This window comes from Chiloscyllium plagiosum, chromosome 3 (genome assembly GCF_004010195.1).
Source record: "Chiloscyllium plagiosum isolate BGI_BamShark_2017 chromosome 3, ASM401019v2, whole genome shotgun sequence".
Taxonomy (NCBI): Eukaryota; Metazoa; Chordata; class Chondrichthyes; order Orectolobiformes; family Hemiscylliidae; genus Chiloscyllium; species Chiloscyllium plagiosum.
Window position 1 is genome coordinate 110,874,599 of NC_057712.1, and position 23,162 is coordinate 110,897,760.

The 23,162-nt window shown below is 41.7% G+C and overlaps 1 protein-coding gene across 3 annotated transcripts in view; it reads right to left on the reverse strand.

Moving 5' to 3' along the window:
* The window catches only part of scml4 (Scm polycomb group protein like 4), a 129,395-nt gene that overhangs the window by 99,253 nt on the left and 6,980 nt on the right, over positions 1-23,162 (reverse strand). For all 3 annotated transcript variants that reach the window (XM_043687078.1, XM_043687077.1, XM_043687076.1), the window contains one exon: positions 9,289-9,418. In XM_043687078.1, coding sequence (XP_043543013.1) covers positions 9,289-9,418 — 130 coding nt within the window. The remainder of the gene's footprint in view (positions 1-9,288; positions 9,419-23,162) is intronic.

The following is a 23,162-nucleotide window of genomic DNA, read 5'->3' on the forward strand; positions in this document are numbered from 1 at the left end:
GCCTGGTATGGAGGGAAGGTCTTACGAGGAAAGGCTGAGGGACTTGAGGCTGTTTTCGTTAGAGAGAAGAAGGTTGAGAGGTGACTTAATAGAGACATATAAGATAATCAGAGGGTTAGATAGGGTGGACAGGGAGAGCCTTTTTCCAAGTATGGGGACAGCGAGCACAAGGGGGCATAGCTTTAAATTGAGGGGTGATAGATACAGGACAGATGTCAGAGGCAGTTTCTTTACTCAGATAGTTGTAAGGATATGGAATGCTTTGCCTGCAACGGTAGTAGATTCGCCAACTTTAAATACATTTAAGTCATCATTGGACAAGCATATGGACATACATGGAATAGTGTAGGTTAGATGAGCTTCAGATTGGTATGACAGGTCGGCGCAACATCGAGGGCCGAAGGGCCCTGTACTGTGCTGTAATGTTCTATAGTCTAAATTCTTCGATGCATCTCATCCGGTTCCAGTGCTTTGACAACTTCAACCACCAACAGTCTATCTAAGGCTTTGTTTCCTTATTAAATTTGATTGCTTCTAGTGACAGAGTTTCCCTTTCTGTCACCATGGCCTGGTCAGGTTCGGTTGAGGAAGTAGATGCAAAGTATTTATTTAATACCTCAGCTACATCTCCTGCCACCACCGGTAAATCCCCTTTGTGGTCTCTAACCAACTCCTCCTTTAACCATTCTCTTACTGTTTATATGCCTGTAGAAGACATTAGGGATTCCCCTTTATGTTTGGGCTTCTACTCTTTGGAATTTAGAAGAATGAGAGAAGATCTTCTTGAAGCACACAAGAAGGTTAGGGGCTTGATGTGGAAAGTTTTTTTTTATTGAGAGAGTCTACTACCAGAGAGCTTAATCTCAGTTAGTTGTTATGAAGCTGTCGAGGTGTACTATACCTTCGAGAGAGAGGAAGCTAGCAAGGACTTTCTGAAATCACAGAGTGCACTGAATAAGGTAAAAATGTAATGCTTGGTTGACACAAACAGCTGGTGCCAAGGAACAAAACCAAATTCAAATTCAGCCAATGTTTAAATTATGCTCCAGGTACAAAAATCCAATCAAATCAGAATTTTACAGTTTGGGAGGACATCAAACCAATGAAATGATTCGACGTTTGGGGTATAAAATTAAACGTTTTGAACAATTAGGAGCAGAACTGCCAAGAAAACCACCAAGTCTTGATGCTAGCCAAATTGTTCTCTGAAAGGTACCTGTTCATATGAAAGACCTGTGATGCAAAATACCAAAGAAAATACGACAGAGCAAAATCTACAGAGGAAGAAACAAAGAGAAGATTCGACAGCTGGCTGGTTTTGAAATTTGAATTTTTTTTGTAAATCCATATTGGGGTTTTTATTGGACCGGTACTGTGGAGTAGGAGGTAAAAGATAGGTTTAAGAGAAAGGAGTTGTTAATCATTGTTGATTTTAATATTCTCTGTTGGACTTAAAGAATAAAATCATTAATTTTTACTTTAAATAGTAACCTCTGGGATAATTCTTTGCCCCGTGTCGTAATATAGTCTCCATTTAAGACAGAGATGAGGAGGAATTTTTGTCTGACATTTGTCAATCTGTGGAATTCTTTATGACAGAGGACTGTCAAGGCTGGGTGGCTCAGCAACTTCTAGTAATTAAGGCAATGAAAGTTAAAGGGATAAGGCAAGAAAGTGGATTGGAGATCAGCCATGATCTCATTGAATGGTGATCAGATTTGATTGGCTAAATGTCTGACTTTTGCTCCTGTGTCATATGTTCTAAATCCTGAGCAGCATCATAAAACTGCAGCCCAGTGACTAGAGTTTGGTCTGAGTACAATGTGTACTGTATTATAGCAACTGATAACTACTGTTAGAAGAGTTGTTTCCTTTGAGATTCATTTACAACTGCTCAGATAAGACCAGGATATTAGCTATTAATTGTGGTATTAGCTTGCTTGCCTGAACTGGCACCTCATGATATCTGCCATTCCTCTCAGCATGTTTTCCAGAATAAGAGCTCTTTGAGGTCATTTACTACCACAAATCCACCTAACCTACAAATCCCGGGACACTATGGGCAATTTGGCATGGCTTGCAAATCTTTGGACTGTGGAAGGAAACTACAGCACCCTGAGGAAACCCGCACAGACACAGGGAGAACATGCAAACTCCACCCAATCAGTCACCTGAGGTTATAATTGAACCTGGGTCCCCAGCAAGATGGAAAGCAACAGTGAGTGTTCTTCAGGCAGTGGCTCCTGGCCTCCACCTCTATGTGTCAGTGAGGTCCTTGATATCCAGGCTGCTTTTCTGGTAGGCCTTCCCATGAAGCTCAATGGATTTGCACCTTTGCTTGTCCCCACCCAAGCCATCTACATGGACCTTCACCTGTGCTCCTTTCCCTCCAACCAGACCCTGGCATATGAGGGTGACTGTGTCAACTATGGTCATACACTATCCCCGCCTTGAAACATACTGCTCCTGACTGGACAAACCTATCCTCCTGCATTACCTCCTTCCCATTGATGCCTGTATATCCTCGTACAAATACAGTTGCCTCCCTTTACGATTGTCATGTCCCTTCCTCCCAGCTTACAGCACCTAATTCTAAAGAATGGGTATTTGAGTTTCCCTTTCTTCCCTTCCTGTGCCTCCAATCCCATTTTCCCATGTTTCTATGCACAGGCCCAATGGAGCACCAAGAAAGTAAGGGAGTAGCCCTGAGATACAGCCTGATCCAATCCCTGCATTGGTTGTCTGCCTCTGCTCGCTAAGACACCTTACAGCAACTGGTCAACGCTTTTCCATTGGTCAACGCTTTTCCATTGTTCAATGCAGGCCTGTGCTTCCTGAAATGTATTGGGGAGGTGTCACGATTGGCATGAGGAATTGGAAAATGTCAGATGTCGGTGTCTGCGGATGAGGGCTATGAGCAGCTTGTGGCCATGGGTTGTGCCCTGATGTGCTGTTTGGTGCTGAGCAACACGAAAGTGCCTCACAGCCAGTGGTAAGCTGACATCTAATTTGTTTGACATCTTTGGACAGGGAAGTATTATGAACAAAGCGAGTTGGGCCATTCAAAAGGTGTTTAACAAGCGATAATTCCCACCTAATTGGCACCCCACCACTGCCAAATGAGAAACTCGCCCCACTACTTGTCAAAAACGTAAACGAAGCAGTGAAATGCTCACCATGTTGAAATAGGCTTCACCAGATTTTTCATTCTTTTCTGCCACCTCACTACAGCCTAATGCTTTAAATTTCATTGTGATGGCATCAGATTTTGGGCTAAAATATTTGGGCTAATATTTCCCTGTCCAAAGACGTCACTCAAGTCCCGATAAGATTTAGCCCAAAATCTGATGCCATCACAATGAAATTTAAAGCATTGGTGTTTTTAATGTGTGAAGTTATGAAAATTAAGATTGACAAATTAATGTATGGTTTCTGTATCTTACATTGGAATTGCAGATGATGTGCAAACTAAAGCATGAGCAAGTATGTGGTCCATTTCTGATTTGTTTTGATATACATTTATTAAATGAATATTTAGCAAAGAACACACTATCATAATGATGGATAAATAGTACAGGTAATTTTTCCTACCTTAACATTATTGGCAGGGAGACTCAGCTGGCTGGAATCTATATTGGACATTCAAATCTCCCCAGTTGGACAGAATATTTAATCTATTTAAATTAAATGATTATAAGTTACGGATAGTGGTTTTATCAAATGTCTTCTTGCTCTGTAAGAACCATTGCTGGGACCATGAAGAGAGAAAGACATTCCAAAAAGAATAGACTATTAATATATGAATAGTATGAACATATAGATTTATAATTATATTTAAAACTTCTCCAACTCATTGCTCATTCAATCATTTTCTGTGGAATTTGACCCTAACTAATCTCTCTAAGGTCAGAAAATCATTAAACCAAGAGTAAAACCTGATTTATATATTAGCAGCTTTGCTTAGCCTTGAAAAAATAACATTTTCATGTCATTTTTTGTGGTATTATAACAAAATGAACTATTTATATAAATCCTGAGTTGTAGAGCATTTTATATTTTAAACAAGAAATGTTTCCATACCAAACACATTGAAAACTGTAGCCCAGAATTTGCTAAGAAAGTAATAATATGAGTGCTAATTTGCTAACAACTTCTGGTAAGCAAGGCATGTTCCATGATTTGCCAATTGCTACCAGTTACCAACTGATTTGCACAAAACCACCATCAGATTTACAAAAACAGCAATTCATTCTTAACTTCTTAGCGATATTCTTGAGGTTGTTCAGTGCAGAAGGTTAAACACAGCAATTAATAACATACAAACCCTATCCGCAGTGCAATATTCTTTAATGTTGACTTATCCGATTTTAATGCTCAGGCAGTGTACAATTAAGAGTGTGGGTTCTCATTCCTTGTGGTTTTAAATTGATGTTGGAGGTTTTAAAAATAGCAAACTTTCAACGTAAATTATTTTTGCTACTTAACCTTTCTATTTTCACCCTCTCAATCTAATCTGAGTTCCCTTATGTTTATTTGTCTTTCTGATCACTTAAAGCTACTTAATAAAATAAGAGCCTATGGTATTGTGGATATATATTAGCACTGTTAGAGGATTGGTTAAATAATAGAAGACATAGAGTTGGGATAAAGCAGGCACTTTCAGGATGGCAACCTGAAACAAGTGAAGTGCCACAGGTATTAGTGTTAGGGCCACAATTATTTACAATATGTAACAAGTTGGATGACATTAAAGTAGGTGGGAAGGCAAAGTGAGGTTGATGCAAAGAGTTTACAGAGGGAGTTAGGCAGGTATAAGTGGGTGAGCAATAACTTGGCAGATGGAATATTATGTAGGAAATTATGAAGTTATGCTCTTTGGCAGGAAGAACAGAAGTACTGAATACTATTTAAATGGAGAAAGACTGCAGAAATCCTGAGGTATTTGGAAGTACTCATGTATAAATCTCAAAAAAGCTAGCATCCAAGTTGAGCGGGTAATAGGGAAGACAATTGGAACGTTGACGTTTCTTCCAAAGGAAAAGCTGTTTTAAGGGAATAGGGAGGTTTTGTGAAAACTATACAAGGCACTAGTCAGATCACAGCTGGGATATTTTTGGGCCTCTTCTGGAAGGAAACATTAACTAGCTTTGGAGGCAGACAACAGAAGGTTCACTGGGCTGATACCGGGTGTGGAGTGACCGCCTTGTGAGGAAAGTTTGAGCCGATTAGCCCTGTACAATTTAGAATATAAAAGGGTGAGAGACAACCTTACTGAAGCATGCAAGACTCCCAGGGGACTTTACAGGGTAGATGCAGAAAGGTTGTTTACCCTTGTGGGAAAGTCCAAGACTAGAGGGCATAATCTCACAGTAAGGAGTCAGCCATTTAAGGCAGAAAGAAGGATTTTTTTCCCTCAGAGGGTGCTGAACCTGTGGAATTCTTTACGACAAAGGGCTGCTGAAGTTGGGTCATTAAATATATTCAAGGTTGAGACAGACAGATTTTTAATCAGTAAGGGAATTGAGGGTTGGGGGAAAGGGTTAGAATGTAGTGTTGAGGATTATCAGATCACCAATTGAATGGCAGGCCAGACCTGATTGGCTTAATGGTCTACTTCTGCTCCTTCTTCCTATGGTCTTATTTAGCACTGAATTCTATTTCACTCATCTCTGTCCTAGTGTGGATCCATAGGCTCCATTCCTTTGGCTATGCCATTATCAGCTCACATAACCAGCAAAATCATAGACAATACATTTTTGAACTGAACATCTATGAGCCAAATCTAGAACACAGAGCCCCACAAATATCTATTCCAATGAATTTGTCAGGTATGATATCCTCTTTATGAAACCATACTCTACCCATGTGGCCTGGCTGGATGGGCCCTGCAAGGTGTCATCCCTCAGTACAGCTGTGATACTCTCCCTTATCAGTAATGCAGCTCCCCTCCATCTTTTACATCTCTCTTTATAATGTCTGAAACATCTAAATCCTGGAACATTTAACTGCCAGTCTTGTTCCTCTCTCAACCAAAAGCTTGCCAGTTTACTCTCATGGCTTATTTTCTCACTCTGTATTACTTTTTGGTCTTCTTTAGTTGGCACTTAAAACCTTCCCAACCATCCAGTTCACCAATTATCATTGTTGCATTATATATCTTTTGCTTTCAATTTAATACTGTCCTTAACATGGTTAGCCATGGCCAGTTTATCCCAGAGACCTTGTACTTACATTATAAGGTGAGCAGAGGAGAATTGTGTGAATTGAACTCACTCAGCTCCATGAAACTCCCTGAGATTAACACTTAGCCAGTAAGCCTCAGCCCATTGCTAAGCAATCACCAGAAAGAAAAATGAAACTTAGCAATTATTTGCTTTCTCTTCTTTTCCCTTGCTTCTTAAAAGGCAAAAACTGGTATTCTCTTTTCATTGTTGCACAGGTTGAGGGCATTACTGGTAAAAACAATACTGTTTCTAACTGCTCTTGAGAAAGAGGTGTTAAGTCACTTTCTTTAACCACTGCAGCCCATGGGGCTGTTAGAAAAGAGTTTCAGGATTTTACCCTGTGACAATGAAGTTCCTAGTCAGGATGCCTTCCAGAAGGCAATTAACAGGGTGTTGCATAAAAGACTGACCCAGAAGGTTAGGTCCCGGAGGGCTAAGGGTAGTGTATTGGCTTGGGTAGAGGATTGGCTGACTGACAGAAAACAGAGGGTTGAGATAATCAGATCATTCCCTGGATGGCAAACTGTACTATTGGTGTGCCACAGGGTACAGACCTCGGACTTGAACTATATACAACCTATAATAAATGATCTGCAAGCAGTATAACATTGCAAAGTTCACAGATGATACTAAAATAGGTAGAAAAGCAGGCAGTGATGAAAAGATAAAGTGTATTATAGATAGATATTGTTCAGCGACGAGATTCGGCCAGAATCTGGCAGATGGAGTTTAATGTGGATTTTGCCCATTTTGACCAGAAAAGTAAAAGGGCAAATTATTACTTAAATGGGAAGCAGATTCAAAGCACATCAGTGCAGAGGGATCTTGGCATCTTTGTACATGCATTGCAGAAAGTGGGTATGTAGATGCAGCATAACATAGGGAAGGCAAATGGAATCCTGGTATTTATTCCAAAAGGACTGGATTATAAAAGTAAAAAAGTGTTGTTAAAAGGAATTGGTGAGACCACACCAGGAATATTGTGATCTGTTTTTGGCCCCCTTAAGGAAGGAAGTGGTTGCACAGGAAGCAGTTCAGACGAAGTTTGTCAGATTGATTCCAGGGATGAAAGGAATTAAAATGCTTAAGGAGATTGATAAGGTGGGTGTTGAACATATGTTCTCCCTTGTGGGGCAGTCACAAGAAGTTATTGATATAGAGTGCAAGGGTGAAGGTTGGAAACTGAAATGAGAAGATACAATTTCTCTCAGAGAGTTGTGAATCGGTGAAACTCCCTGCCCCAGAGAGCAGCAGAGGCAGAATCAAGAAAAAAAAAGATGGATTTCTGATGAGAAGCAGAATAAAGGGCTAGGGGGAGCAGGCAGGAGAGTGGAGTTGAGAATGGGATAAGATCAGCCACAATCATGTTAAATGGCCGAGGGGGTCGAAGGGCTGAACTGCCTACTCCCATTCCTAATTCCTATATTCCTATGCGAGTGGCTTTGGGAGTGGGGAGGTGATGTCACTATATCTGCTGCTGTTTTTCTTCTAGATAACAGAAGCCATGTGTTGTTAAGCATCGCCAAAGGGGTTTTGGTGAGTTACAGGAGTGCATCTTGTAGATGGTACACACCTCTACCACTGTATATTGACAATGAAGTAAGTGATTGTTGATGATGCTGGTGGATGTGGTGCCAATCAAGTGGACACTTTAACCTGGATGGTATCAAGCTTTTGAGTATTGCACCAATCCAGCTAAGTACAGAGTATTCCTGGCTTGTGTCTTGTTGACAGTGAACAGGCTTTGAGGAGTCAGGAGGTGTAGGATTTACTTGCTACAGGATTTCTAGCCTCTGACCTGCTTCTTTAGCTGCAGTATTCATATAGCTGATGCAGCTCAGTTTCTGGTCAATGATAACCCCTAAAATGTTAACAGTGTGGGATTAAATAACAGCAACGCCATTGAATGTCAAGGGAAAAGGGTTACAATCTCTCTTATTAAAGATGGTAAATCCATGCACTTCAGTTGTGTGAATATTCCTTGCCACTCATCGGCTGAAGCCTGAATATTATCTCAAACAAGGGGACGAGAATGTAAACTGTTCAGTCCCATTCACTCAGGGATGGTATGGCAGTTCGGCATCTAATTAAATGCTATTACAGTTGTACCCAGCTTTGGTCTCTCCTATGGATACTTTACAGTTGCTGGGCAGACTCCTTGGTCTCAGTTCTGAGCTTGGAAGGTGTCTTTGAAGTAGCTTTGGTGAATTACTGCAGTGCTACATTTTGGCAGCTGATAGAACTTGAATTGAATGAATTAACAAATCTCTAAAGATGAGTTGGTGTCAGTAATGGTGACCGTGAGATTTTTGGTAATTATCAGAAAACCTCACTTGGTTTGCTGGTGTCTTTTCAGATGGATACCTGCCATCCTTACCCAGTCTGGCCCACCTGGTACTCCAAGTCCACTGCCCTCACAAATGGTCTAGCACACCACTTGATTGTGTCAAACCACTACTCTTAAAGCACCAAAGGATGGACAATGTGTAATACCTTGCTAGCATCGTCCAGGTCTCAAGACAAATTGTTTAAAAACATGAACTCCGATCTCTATGTCATAAACAGACGCAACTGTACTATTGAGTGATTATTCTACTAACTCCCCCAAAGTAGAGAGTCAAACTTTCATTTAAAGAACCAAAATGGAATGAATTAGTAAACAGATCAAGATCATAAAACTCATCCAAATTCTTTGCACCAAGTCAACTGTAACTAGTTTAACGCATTGACTATATCAGTTATACCTAACAGGTCCATTTTGTGCTGCCATGGATTAAATCTTGAAATAAAAACCAAAATTGCTCAGATAAACTCAGACTTCTGATGAAGAGTCACCAGACTTGAAACGTTAACTCTGTTTTCTCTGCACAGATGCTGCCAGACCTGCTGAGTTTCTCCAGCAATTTCTGTGTTTGTTTCAGACCTCCAGCACCTACAGTTCTTTGTTTTAGTTTAAAAATCCTGAACTTTGACTGCCACGTTAATCGCAATTTCATCTGAATTTGATACCTTTCCTTAAACTGCCCCTGGCAACCCATAGTTAGCAGTTTGTTTCCCCTCCTACCTGTCAATGCTTGCGAAATCGCTGAGCTGGGAACGGTCGCTGCATCCTGGGGGATGGTGCTGGTATCTGGCTCTGGAGTGCTTAAGGTGGGCGAGATGGGTGGAGGATTTGGTGGAATGCGAGGCTTCCTCTGCCATAACAAGAGAGAATTTGAAAGTACCGGTGAAACTTCCAAAAATTATCCAGCTTACTTTTGCCTGCGATCATTACTTTCAAGAAGACTTCTTCATTGACTTGTGAGGAAGCAGATCAGTTAAAAGAACTTACATCAATAAAGCACCTTCCACAACTGCAGGGCATAATCAAGCATTTCATAGCCAATGACGCACTTCCAAAATGCATTTTAGAAATATTAAATAAACTATGTATTGCATTTTTTGTTGACATTTAACCATTGTGGCCAGCTGCAGAACTCTAACAAATTCAATGGATTGGCCTGGATTTGATAGGGGCAGAATTTCACCATTGATTGTGAAAAACAGGATACTTCAGAGCCAGGGGCCACTTCTAGAGAGTGGGAAGCCCAAACAAGACCCTTCACTCTGAATAGTTTACTGACTCCAGAAGGTACATTATAAGGGATAGTGAGCTGCAACTTAGATTCACTTATTTTGTACCTAACATATGCACCCTAACAGGTCACAAAGCATAAGTTATGCTTATCATTTATTTGGGATAGAAATTGTATGTCAGACTTCATGGTTATAATATTGTGTAAGGATTAAAAGGAATTATTTGGTGATAATGTATATTCTACACTAGTTTGGCCCTAAAGATAACCAGCAAACTGGAATGTGATGTAATGTCAGAAAATGGACATTTAAACCAAAATTCTCAACCTACTGTTGTGCAACTCAGTTTTAAAAGATTTCTATCATTCGGGAATGTTTGGAGAAGTAAGATAGGAAAGGCAGGAATAAAACATTGGTGGAATGTGACAAGGGATGTTCCCCAGAGATCTGTAAGGATGTGCAAATGGAGCAGTTAGCAGTTAACCTGTACTACACTCGCAATTTAAAACTCTTAACAGATCCAAATCCATTTGCTAAAATGTTGATGTGGAACGAAGAGAAAAACCAATACAAAACAGGAAGTGTCGTGTCTAATTCACGACTTGAAGTGGTGTTATGATCCTGTTAGGGACTGTTAACACTGAAAGAAGAAATCTAAATGCCCATCCAATTAACAGATCTGCACCACAAGATTTCACATTTTTAAGCAAAAACAAACTTTACTGTGTAGAAAACGAGAAGTTAACTGAAGCAAGCATCATGATGAATTGAAGCCTATAATCTCCACTTGCCTGAAGGTGACTTGCTTCAGTAATTCTGAAGAATAGAATCATAGAGTCATAGAGTCATACAGCACGGATACAGACCTTTTGGTCTAACTCGCACATGCAGACCAAATTTCCCAAACTAACCTAATCCCACTTGTCTGCATTTGGCCCAGATTGCTCTAAACTTTTCCTGTTCATGCACCTATCTTTTAATCGTTGTAGCTGACCTGTATCTACCATAGAATCATGGAGATGTACAGCACAGAAGCAGACCCTTTGGTCCAACTCTTCCATGCCAACAAGATATCCTAAATTAATCTACTCCCATTTGCCAGCACTTGGCCCATATCCCTCTGAACCTTTCTATTCATATTCCCATCCAAATGTCTTTTAAATGTTGTAATTGTACCAACCTCCATCACTTCCTCTGGCAGCTCATTCCATACATGCACCACCCTCTGCGTGAAAAAGTTGCTCATGGATTCCTTTTAAACTTTTCCCATCTGACCCTAAACCAATGCCCCCTAGTTCTGGACTCCCCCACCCCAGGGAAAAGACCTTGTCTGTTTACTTATCTATGCCCCTAACGATTTTACAAACCTCCATAAGAGGTTCCAGCCTCCAACACTCCAGTGAAAATAAAACCCAGCCTAGCCAACCTCTCCTTATAGCTCAAGCCCTCCAGTCCTGACAGCATTCTGGTAAATCTTTTCTGAACCATCTCCAATAAGATAATATCCTTTACTGGGTGACCAGAACTGGACACAGTACTCCAAATGTGGCCTCACCAACATCCTGTACAACATCAACATGATGTCCCAGCTCCTCTACACAATGGTCTCAGCAATGAAGGCAAGTGCGTTAAACACTTTCTTAACAACCCTTTCTACCTGCGATGCAACTTTCACCCTTAGATCTCTCTCTGTTTGACAACACTACTCAGGGCTCTAATACTAACTGTGTAAGTCCTGCCCTACTGCGTTTTTAAGCAAAAACAAACTTTACTGCCTGACTGGCAGAGTGTGAGGACAAAGGAATGTTTTTCAGGATGGCAACCAGTAACTAGTGGAGTTCAGCAGGGGTCAGTGTTGTGACCATAACTATTCATGTTATGTATTAATGTTCTGGATTAAGGAACTAGGAGCATTGTTGCTAATTCAGGATGTCTTATTCAGGAAGGCAGCCAGTGACTAGTGGCGTTCAGCAGAGATCAGTGCTGGGATCACAATGACTCGCGTTTTTTAATAATATTATGGATGAAGGAACTAGGAACATTGTTGCTAAGTTTGCAGATGACACAAAGATAGACGGAGGGACAGATAATTTTGACAAAGCAGGGAGGTTGCAGAAGGACTTGGACAGGCTAGCAGAGTGGACAAAGAAGTGGCAGATGGAATACAATGTGGGAAAGTGAAAGATCATGCACTTTGGTAGGAAGAATAGAGGCATAGACTATTTTCTAAATGGGGAAAGGCTTTGGAAATTAGAAGCACAAAGGGACTTGAGAGTCCTAGCTCAGGATTCTCTGAAGGTTTACATGCAAATCATTTGGTAGTTAGAGTGACAAATGCAACATTAGTGTTCATTTCAAGAGGGCTAGAATACAATAGCAGAAATGTACTGCTGAGGCTGTAAAAGAATCTGATCAGACCACGTTTGGAATACTGTAAGCAGTTTTGGGCACCATATCTAGGGAAGGATGTGTTGGTGCTGGAGAGGGTTCAGAGGAAGTTTACAGGAATGATCCCAGGGATGAAGGACTTGTCATATGAGGAAAAGTTGAGCACTCTGATCTGTACTCAATGGGGTTTTGAAGGATAAGGAGGGATCTCATTGAAGCTTACAAAATACTGACAGCCCTGAAGAGAGAGGAGGTGGAGAAAATGTTTTCACTAGTAGGAGAGACTAGGACTGAGGGCACAACCTCAGAGTGAAGGACTAAGATGAGGAAGAATTTATTCAGTCAGACACAACTCAATCTGTGGAACAGAATGCTGCAGAGGGCTCTGTAAGCCAAGTCATTGCTTGAATTTAAGACAAAGATAGATAGGTTCTTAATTGGTAAGGGGACCAATGGTAATAGAAAGAAGATAAGAGAATGACATTGAGAAACATAATAGCCATGATTGACTGGAAGAGTAGACCCAATGGGCTAAATGGCCTAATTCTGTTCTTCTGGTCTTACGGGCGATTTCATGTGGGAAATGTACAGCTTTTGATCAGCACCTGAGCCAAAAGGAAAGGCCAATTTTTCGAGTGACCTTGATGATGTTTTGTGGCCCCACTGTTGATCTTACTTTCTCTGACAGTCATGCTGCATACTTGTAGCATTCAAAGCTTTACTTCCATTTCGGAATGTAAGCAATTGAAGGCACTATCTGTTCAAACCACTCAATTCAAATTAAATCCATTAAAATACAACTTACTTTCTTCAGCAAGTAATACATGCACAGTACATTTAGCATGGAAAATCTTCAACAACTAGAAGTCAAATTCTAGCCAGGGCAAAATAGAAATGAAAAGAAATAGCTTAAGGTGTTGAGAGCAAAGATAGTGTTAAAGATGTTTTTTAAAGATAATTGCTTCTGTTCTAAAATGAAACAGAACATGGCACCAGTATCTAATCATCAATGCAGGAAATTCAAAAATAAACCCTTTGTAGTGCGCTGCTCCTTATCTCAAAGCTTCAGCAATCAATACACTTTTTGAAAGCTGACAGAGTGTACGAGGTAGTGTTTTTGTGGTGTGGTGGCAGTGTCCCTACCTCTGAGCCAGGAGGCCTACCTACAAGTCCTTCCTCCTCCAGAGGTGTGTGATAACATCACTGAAAATGTTGATTTGAAATATCTACAAATAACCAACTGGAAGTGTAACAGAGGTGCATGTACCAACCAGCAATAGATCTTACTGTGACTGGTTCAGTGGAGACTTCCCTGATGTTTTTGCAGCTGGTTTAGATTAGATTATTTACAGTGTGGAAACAGGCCCTTCGGCCCAACAAGTCCACACCGACCCGCCGAAGCACGACCCACCCAGACCCATTCTCCTACATTTACCCCTTCGCCTAACATTACGGGCAATTTAGCATGGCCAATTCACCTGACCTGCACATTTTTGGACTGTGGGAGGAAACTGGAGCACCCGGAGGAAACCCACGCAGACACGGGGAGAATGTGCAAACTCCACACAGTCAGTCGCCTGAGGCGGGAATTGAACCCCGGTCTCTGGCGCTGTGAGGCAGCAGTGTGCCACTGTGCCGCCTACAAGAGGATTACTTGCTGTAATGCATCAATGAAGTAACCATGTTATAGTGTCTCAGGATTAGCAAATCAAGCTATTGAATGTTAAGATTATGATATCACCTTTCAAATTTTGTCCACTTTGGAACAAGTATAAAATATGAGGATGTGAAGAGAAGGTACACGTTAATAGGATGATCAACTAGGACCAGTTTAATGAGCAAGGCAAGACTACAAAGCACGTCCAATCGATTCTGCTATGTCACGGTAGTTCCATTCTTGTGCAATCCCCTGTTATAAGAAAGTTATGTCATCACAGCACCATTTAAAATAATGGGGCCAGAATCATATTATAACCAAAACATGCTTTAAAAGTTCATGCTTTAGAAACAGTGTCCCCAATTCATCACTGGCAAATTTCCTTTAACAATACACGCGTTACAGCAGTGCGACTTGTATTGAGTAAACCAGGGGAGAAATAATAAAAACATGTTGAAGGATAAGATAGAGTGTACAGCCAAAATTAGGGTCCTTTATGCAAATGCACAAAATGTAAGGAACAAATTAATGAGGTGCAGGCACAGATTCAAATGGAAAATTATGATATAGTAGCCATTACAGAGGCAGGGCTACAGGATGGTCAGGACTGGGAACTAAACATACCCTGTTATAATGTGTACAGGAGAGATAAAGAAAATGGCAAAGGGGGAGAATTAGCATTACTGATCAGAAACAAAATCACTTCCGTGGTGAGGCAGGCTGTAATGGGCGAAAAGTATTCAATGGAGACCTTATGAGTGGCACTGAGGAACTGCAAAGGAATTAAAACCACAAGTGTTATATCTCACTACCTGGTAGAAGCTCAGAAGTGCTAGATTGTATAAATGCTAAAATTAGGCACTTATGTAGCAAAGGCAGAGTAGTACTTGTGATTGATTTTAATCTTAACATAGATTGGGAGAGACAGACAAGAGAAAGGTTGTAAATTTCTAGACTGTGTCTGGGACAATTTGACTTCGATGCAACAAGGGAACAAGCAATGTTGGTTCGAGCAATGAGTCTGACTTAATTAGTGACCTTGTGAGCATTTGTCAAATAGTGAATATAGCATGATCGAGTTCCATGAAGCGTGTGTAGAAGATAAGCCATTTTGGATTTAAGTAAGGCAGACTTTAAAGTGCTGAGGTAGAGCCTATCTACAATAAACTTGGAAGCTCTGCTAATACAGCAGATAAACAGTGGAGGGTGTTCGAGGAAACATTTAATGCCATTCAGAAGCATATGTACCCATGAGAGGAAAAGCACAAGCTCGCATAAGAAAACAGCCATGGACAACTAAGAAGGGACGAAGCAGCATGAAATTGAAAGAAAGGTCCTATAAATGCAGGATAGATCCCACCGAATGGGATAAATATAAAGGGAGATAAAGCAGCTTATAAGAATGGCTAAAAAGGATTATGAAAGGAAACTTACAAAGGACATTAAAAAAATAAGAGATTTTATAGTTATGGAAAGGAAAAGTGGCTGAATTCATATTGGTCCACTAAGGACTGTGATGGAGATATTGTCAATGACATCATCTTGAGGTTGTACAGGATATTGGTAATGCCTTTTCTGGAATACTGTGTCCAGTTCTGGTCGCCTGTTATAGGAAGGATATTCTCAACTTGGAGAGGGTTCAGAAAACATTTACTAAGATGTTGCTGGGACTGGAGAGTTTGAGTTATAAGAATAGGCTAGATAGACTGGGACTTTTTTCACTGGAGCATAGGAGGTTGAGGGGTGAACATATAGAGGTTTATAAAATCATGAGGGACAAAGGTAAGGTGATTAGCAAAGATCTTTTACCCAGGGAGAGGGAGTTCAAAACTAGGGAGCATATTTTTAAGGTGAGTGGAGAAAGATTTAAGGAGACCTGAGGGGCAACTTCTTCACACAGAGGGTGTGTGGAATGAACTGCCAAAGAAGTGATAGATGCAGATACTGTTAAAGCATTTGAAAAGCCTTTTAACAAGCTGCACAAATAGGAAAGATTTAGAGGGATGTGGGCCAAACACAGGCCCACGGTGGGTCTAGTATATTTTGAGAAACCTGGTCAGCATGGACAAGTTGGTCTGAAGGGTCTGTTTCCATGTTGTATGACACCATGACTCTCTGACTATGGGGAAATGACAGATGTGTTGAATGACTATTTTGCTTCAGTATTGACAGCAGAAAGAAAAGGATGCCTTGCCACAAGAAATTAAGAGAGGATCAGGGCCAGGGTCTAAATGAAATTAGTTTCGGTAAATCATCAATAATGGTCAAATGAATGAAAGTGAAGAGTGACAAATCCCCAGGACCTGAAGGTTTCCATCTACGAGTATTAAAGGAGGTAGCAGAACACATTGCTGATGCCCTAACCATAATCTTTCAGGGTTCCTTGGATTCAGGAGTTGTACCTCTGGCTTTTGCCCGAAATGTCGATTTTCCTGATCCTCGGATGCTGCCTGACCTGCGGTGTTTTTCCAGCACCACACTCTCGAATGGAAATTTGCTTATGTCACTCTACTCTTTAAGAAGGATGACAAAGGGAAGCCAGGGAATTATGGATCAGTTTAGCCTGATATCTGGAGCGGACAGTTCATAAGCAAGGTTAGGGAACTGTTCACATCAACACATTTCAACTAATCTGGGAGAGTCAGCATTTTTTCATGAAGGGTTCAGTAAGGTCATGTCTGACAAACCTTATAGAATTTTCAAGGTAAGTCAATGGATGGTGTTTATAGGATAAAATCCTGCACAAGACTGTTGGCTGAAGTGGAAGCTTATGGGATTGAGGACAAATTACTGACATGTGTGGGAAATTGCTTGAGTGGCAGGAAACAGGGTTGGAATAATGGGTAGGACGTGACGAGTGGGGTTCCACAGAGATCTATGTTGGGGCCTCGATTATTCCCAATATTCATTAATGACTTGGAGAATCACATTAAAAAAATCAAATATCCAAATTTGCTGACAGCACAAAATTGGGCAGCATCGCAGACAGTGCTGAGGACAGCGTAAAATTACAACAGGATGTTGATCATTTAGGTGAATGAGCAAAGCCGTTGCAGATGGAATTTACTATTATCAAGTATGAAGTTATCCATTTTGGACAGAAAATGGATAGATCAGGGTATTTTTTAAAAAGGCACAAAGTTAAATACAGTGGATGTCCAACGAGGTTTGGAGGTTTCAGGTTCTTTAAAATGACATGAACATGTGCAGAAAATAGTCAAGAAAGCTAATGGAATGCTGCCCTTCTTATCTGAAAGGCTGGAGTGTAGGGATACAGAAGTTATACTTTAGTTTTACAAAATCCTAGTTCGGCACCACTGGTGTACTGCAAGCAGATCTAGGCACCACTATATGTTAGAAAGAAGGTTTTGGTCTGGGAGGCAGTTCATCACAGGTTTACAAGGATGATCCCTGAACTTCAGGGGTTAGGTGATGAACAGAGATTACTAATTAGGCCTTTTGTTCTCTAGAATTTAGAAGGTTAGGGCTGATCTAATCAAGGTCTTCAGGACATTAACTGAGAAAGAAAGAGTAGATTAAGATAAACTATTTCCACTGTTTCATGTTTCTAGAGTTGGGGGCATAGACTAAGAATTAAGTCGAGGACATTCAGGACCAAGGTTAGAAACATTTCTACATAGAAAGAGGAATTAGTGGAGGTTTGGAACTCTCTACATCAGACAGCAGTCACTGTTAATTCAATTGTTAACTTTAGATCTGAGATAGACAATTTTTTATTTAATAAGAATATCAAAGGATACTGGCCCAAGGCAGAGATATGGAGTTAGGCCACAAATTCTCCATGATCTCGTTGAATGGTGAAGCAGATGTGAGGGGCTGTGTGGCCTGTTCCTGTTCCTTTGTTCCTATGACATATCCTGAAATGTTTTAATGATTTGTGTTCCTTCTAGTGAATCTGGGAACTTTAAGGTGGTATGTAGTTTTTAGTTGAATTGAATTGAATTGAACTTATTGTCACATGTACGAAGGCACAGTAAAAAAGAGCTTTGTCTTGTGAGCAATACAGGCAGATCACAGAGTTAAGTCGCATAGATAAGTAAATAATAGGAAAACAGCGGCAAAAACAAAAACACAGGTACAGGCGAATGCTAGGAGTTTGTGAGTCCATTCAGTATTCTAACAACAGTAGGGTAGATACTGTTTCCAACCTAGCAGGTGCGTGTGTTCAGGCTTCTGTACCTTCTCCCCAATGGTAGAGGTTGTAGAAAAGCATTGCAAGTGTGGGATGGATCTTTGAGAATGCTGGCGGCCTTTCCTTGACAACGGGATGGATTCTATAGATGGGAGGTTGCAGGTCCTGCCAGAATTATGTCGTGTTCTTTATTGAAGCATCTTGTAAGTAATAATACTTCCAATGCAAAGATTGTAACTGCAATTGACATGTTTATAATTGAAATATTCAGAAGATTGGGGGATTCTATTGATGTTTATTTTTGATAACAGGCTTTTCATAGAATCACAGAATCCTCTACAGTGTGGAAACAGGCCATTTGGCCCAACAAGTCCACACTGACCCCCTGAAGAGTGACCCACCCAGACACATTCCCCTACCCTATTACTCTACATTTACTCCTGACTAATGTACCTAACCTACACATGCCTGAACACTATGGGCAATTTAGCATGGCCCATTCACCTAACCTGCACATCTTTGGACTGTGGGAGGAAACCGAAGAAAACCAACACAGACACAGGGAGAACGTGCAATCTCCATACAGACAGTCACACAAGGCTGGAATCGAACCCCATTGCCTGGTGCTATGTGGCAGCAGTGCTAACCACTGAGCCACCCAGCAACCCAAAAAAACCACCAAGACTTTGCAGGCGTTACTGGCCTGAAGTAATGCTATTGGCCAAACAATGGATTTGGCTTGTGGAGTAACGTAATAACTTTGAGTGAGAAATCTCTGGGAGGACAAGGGTGCCCAGAAAACGGAGAAACACCAAAATCCAGGATTTCTCTCCCAGTATGTGGCTCCTTCCATTAGCTTTTCACAACTGTGCTTTCTAAAACCTCACGGCTCTGGATTCCACAATTTGACAGGTCTCTCTGTGACTCTGTAAGTCCATAAGATGGAGGAGCAGAAGTAGGCCATACACCCCATCGGATCCATCCCAACATTCAAGGCGTTCATATCTGATCTCGTAGTCCTCAACCCCAATTTCCTGCCTTTTCCCCATAACCCTCGATTCTCTTACTGATTAAAAATCTCTCTGTTTCCCCCCAGCCTTGAATATACTTAACAATCCAACCTTTACAGCCTTCTGTGGAAAAGAATTCCACAGATTCACTACTACCTGAGAGAATAACTTCCTCCTAATTTCTATTTTAAATGGTATTCTCATGGAGTGGCTTCGAACATTAGCAATCCCTCTTGGTTTAAACAGCCAAGTGCTGTGTTATTTCCAGAGTTCCAGCTCTATCTAGTTTCATGGCTTTGCACTATGAGTGTTGGTTTCTTCCTTTAGCGCCCATTTGAACAAATCTTCCAGTCAATTTTATGTTTTGCACTTTGCTTAATTGTAAATGTCAGCTCCCAAACACAGGTTCCATCATAGATGATAGATTTGACACTTATTCTATGTCTGGTGAATCCCCAGCTTTATCTTTCAGCTTCCTAAGATCGACAAGCTACTTTAGACATTCCTGATGAAGAGCTTATGGCCAAAATGTCAACTCTCCTGTTCCTCAGATGCTACCTAACCTGCTGTGCTTTTCCAGCGCCATATTTTTCGACTCTGACACTTCAGCATCTACAGTCCTCACTTTCTTCAAGCTTCTTTAGATCCAAAGCTGACACAGTCTCTTAGCTGCTTCTAAACTTCTCCCAAGCTAGCTTAGCACTCACTGAATTCCCTATAATAAACTGAAAACAAAGCATCTCACTAAGCTCCACCCATCTCCATGGCAATGTTCCACATGCACCCTGTTCCTGTGTAGAATAGCAAATTAACTACCTTTCAGTTCCAAAGTTTTACGTAGACCTCGAACAGGAATCACTGCAAACGTCATGTTTCTAGCTTTTTACCGAACTGAATTTATGTGTCAAATTCCTTTCCTAAAACTATAAAACTGTATGCCCAAACACGTGAACTATGAAATTAGATATAAATCTAACAGTAACCTAACTATTGCATATCTTTACAATCTATAGACAGGTGTGGTGAATGCGATACTCTCACTGTGACTTCCATATTCATCAGAATTTCTTTATAGGGATTATGAATTTCCAACCCTCTCAACTAAGGTTACATCTTAATTATGCTTCCATCATGTTGGTAAATCCAAGTTTTTGGGGTGATTAATTGCTTCCTCCTGCTGAGAAAGAGCCTGTACTCTGGTGAAAACATAAGAATAAACCAAGGACAGTCCTTTTGCAACATTCATTGACAAGTGAAAGACCTGTATAAAAACCAATGGCTGCATTTTATCAGAAATTGTCTAAGTGTTAACTTTAGCAAGTTTCATGGAGGGTTTCCCTCTGTGGGATCTGATGAGCTCACACTATTTTCCGTAACTTGCCTCATTACTTCCACATAAGCCTCTGACACCCCACTCAGATATCTTCCCTCTTGCCACAGGCAGAACTCCTCAGGACATCCTGGCCTTCTGGCAGCACCACGGTCAAAGAACAGCAATGCTCCTGCTGTCACAGCCCTCTGCACAGTTAGTGTGGGCAGCCCAGGCCCTGATGGATAGAGGAACATTAATAGCCTGCTTTGCTGGCAGGGACCTGGAGGTGCTGGTGGACAGGGTGGCATGGAGGAAGATTGTCCTCTTCCCTCAGGACATGCCGAGGGCACTGACCCATCCTGATCCTGGGTCAGTTTTATTCCCATGGTCTGGAGGCATATCCAGCAGTGTACCTTCTCCTCTCTGCAAAAGTAGGCACATCATCTTCTTTCTGTTACCTCACACTCACTCATTCTCTTCTACCGCACCCACCCCCCACCAAGGTTTACTGTTTGCACTTCCACATCAACCTCAACATCTTCGCTCACTCACTAACCCATCCTCCCCCCACCCGCACTAGTTCCCCACTAAGGCTCCCAAACCTGAATTTCCTCTTCACTGCCAGCTCACCTGCTAATTCAGATACTTCACCACCTTTTCTGTTCTTATACTGGCATCAGCAACTGTGCCAGGCACTTTCATCTCACTCAATATCTCCCTTTGTCTCATTCCAGGAGAAATGGCCCATAATAAGGTGGAGAGGACCATGATAGAGGTGGAGTGAGGAGTCCAACATTTAGCTCTTTACCCCACTTCAAGGCATGAATCCTGGTTCTGACTGGTGAGGACCATGACCAGGATTGTGATGATGCCAAAATGTGCATTTCCTGGTAACCAAGCAAGAACTGTTGTCCATTGCTGGGCTGCGCTGAGCTGGGCTGTGCTCCCAGTACAGCCAATGTGAATGTATTCTTAACAAGCCTGATCTTCCATCCATTTTTACATTTTCTCGCTTGCCTCCTGCATGTACCAGAGGATGATGTCCACAGTTAAGAGAGCAGACCAAACAGACATCTCCACATCCACCCCTGAGGAAGAAGTTGCAGATCTCTCAGAGAATGCACCCTCCTTCAGTTCAGACAAAGACACCTCAGGGTGTATTTTAGCTACAATACAGTTAGGAGGACATGTTGCATGAACATCAGGACTGTCACATTTCCACAGTTGCCCAAGGAAGAAATGCCCCAGGCCAGTGGCACTTGGACAACTGCCAGAGATCAAATGCCAACTCAGTCCCAGGCAGGAGAGGAGCACATGGTGTTCACCATTCAGAACATCACCCAAATGCACGTGGAGGTACAGGAGCAGTGGGCAGGCTTGTTACATGGTGCTGCCTCTGGCATATTAGGTCTGACTGCCTCCATGGGCATTGCCGACTTGATATACACACAGCCATCCAGCCACTTGTGCTCAGCATAAACAGCAAAGAAACAGGTATCACTTCAGATGCGTTTTCTCAAAAGAAGACAGGACACATCCAAGAGGCAACCCCCAGTCAGAGGGGAATCACACAGACACACACACACAGGCACATGGGCACACATACAAATGGACTGTGGGACTAGTAATGGCCCACCCCTTTGACCGATTTAGACAGCCAGCCCTGAATGATGTGTGTCCAGACCCCTGACTAATCTCTGTGCAGCTCCCTGACTGGCTCACCGTGACTGTTTAGATGGTTTGCAATGAACCCATAGGGTGGACTGTGGCCTACTCCCAGACTATAGAGTTACAGATGCCCTGACCTTTAATCTTGGGTGATATGGTGGGGTGGAGGGGGAGGTGGGGGACAGCAGGGGGTGATGGAAGTCAAGGCAGAGATTCTATGAGCAAAGAAGTAGGTGCAAAGTGAAAGAGTGTTCAGAGAACAAGTGATGAGCTGTGAAGAGCATTCTGATGCAGTCCATGAACTGGAGGATACCTGTCCCTGTGTGTAAAATATCCTGCCAGCAGAATTGCAATGAGAGGTGCCAGTGTCTTCTATAATGCAGTGCTGAAATGCGTCAGAGATGTGCCATGATGATGCAGTGAGGCTGGTAGGTAACCTGTGCCAATGTCTGTGTACAGTGGATACGTGCAGTCACTGATAGTGCAGTGTGAGATGTTGGTGACTGGTATCCAAGATGGATGGTTGGATGAGCAATCAGGAGTCACCAGATAGCCACTCAAATCAGGAATTGTTTCCACTCAGTTTCTACTCAGCAGGTGGGAGAATGGGAAACTGTACATCAATGAGGTGAGATTAACTTTATGAGATATTAAAATGTGACGGATGGAAATAGATCCTTGGTCACTCTGTAAAGACATACGCATCTTGCTGTTTAACACTTGGTTGGAGAATGGCACATTTGCTCTCAATGTTAAGGACCTCATTCATGCCAATTTCACCCAATAATCCCAATATTCCCACCAATGCCACCTCATTCTGAGGCTGGGAAGAGAAAACTGAGGGAGGAGGTGATTGAGATGTACTAAATTATGAGGCGCATAGATAGAAGGAACTTTTCCCCTTGATGGAGGGATTACTGACCAGAGGGGCAGAAGATGAATGTGAGGAAAAGTCTCTTACTCCAGAGGGTGGTGGGAATCTGGAATTGACTGCCTGGGAGGGTCAGAAACCTTCATAATATTTTTGAAAAGTATTTAGATATGCACTTGTGATGGCAAGTCATAGAAGGCAATGGCTGAAAACGTGTTGCTGGAAAAGCACAGCAGGTCAGGCAGCATCCAAGGAACAGGAGAAGCAACGTTTCGGGCATAAGCCCTTCTTCAGGGCTTATGC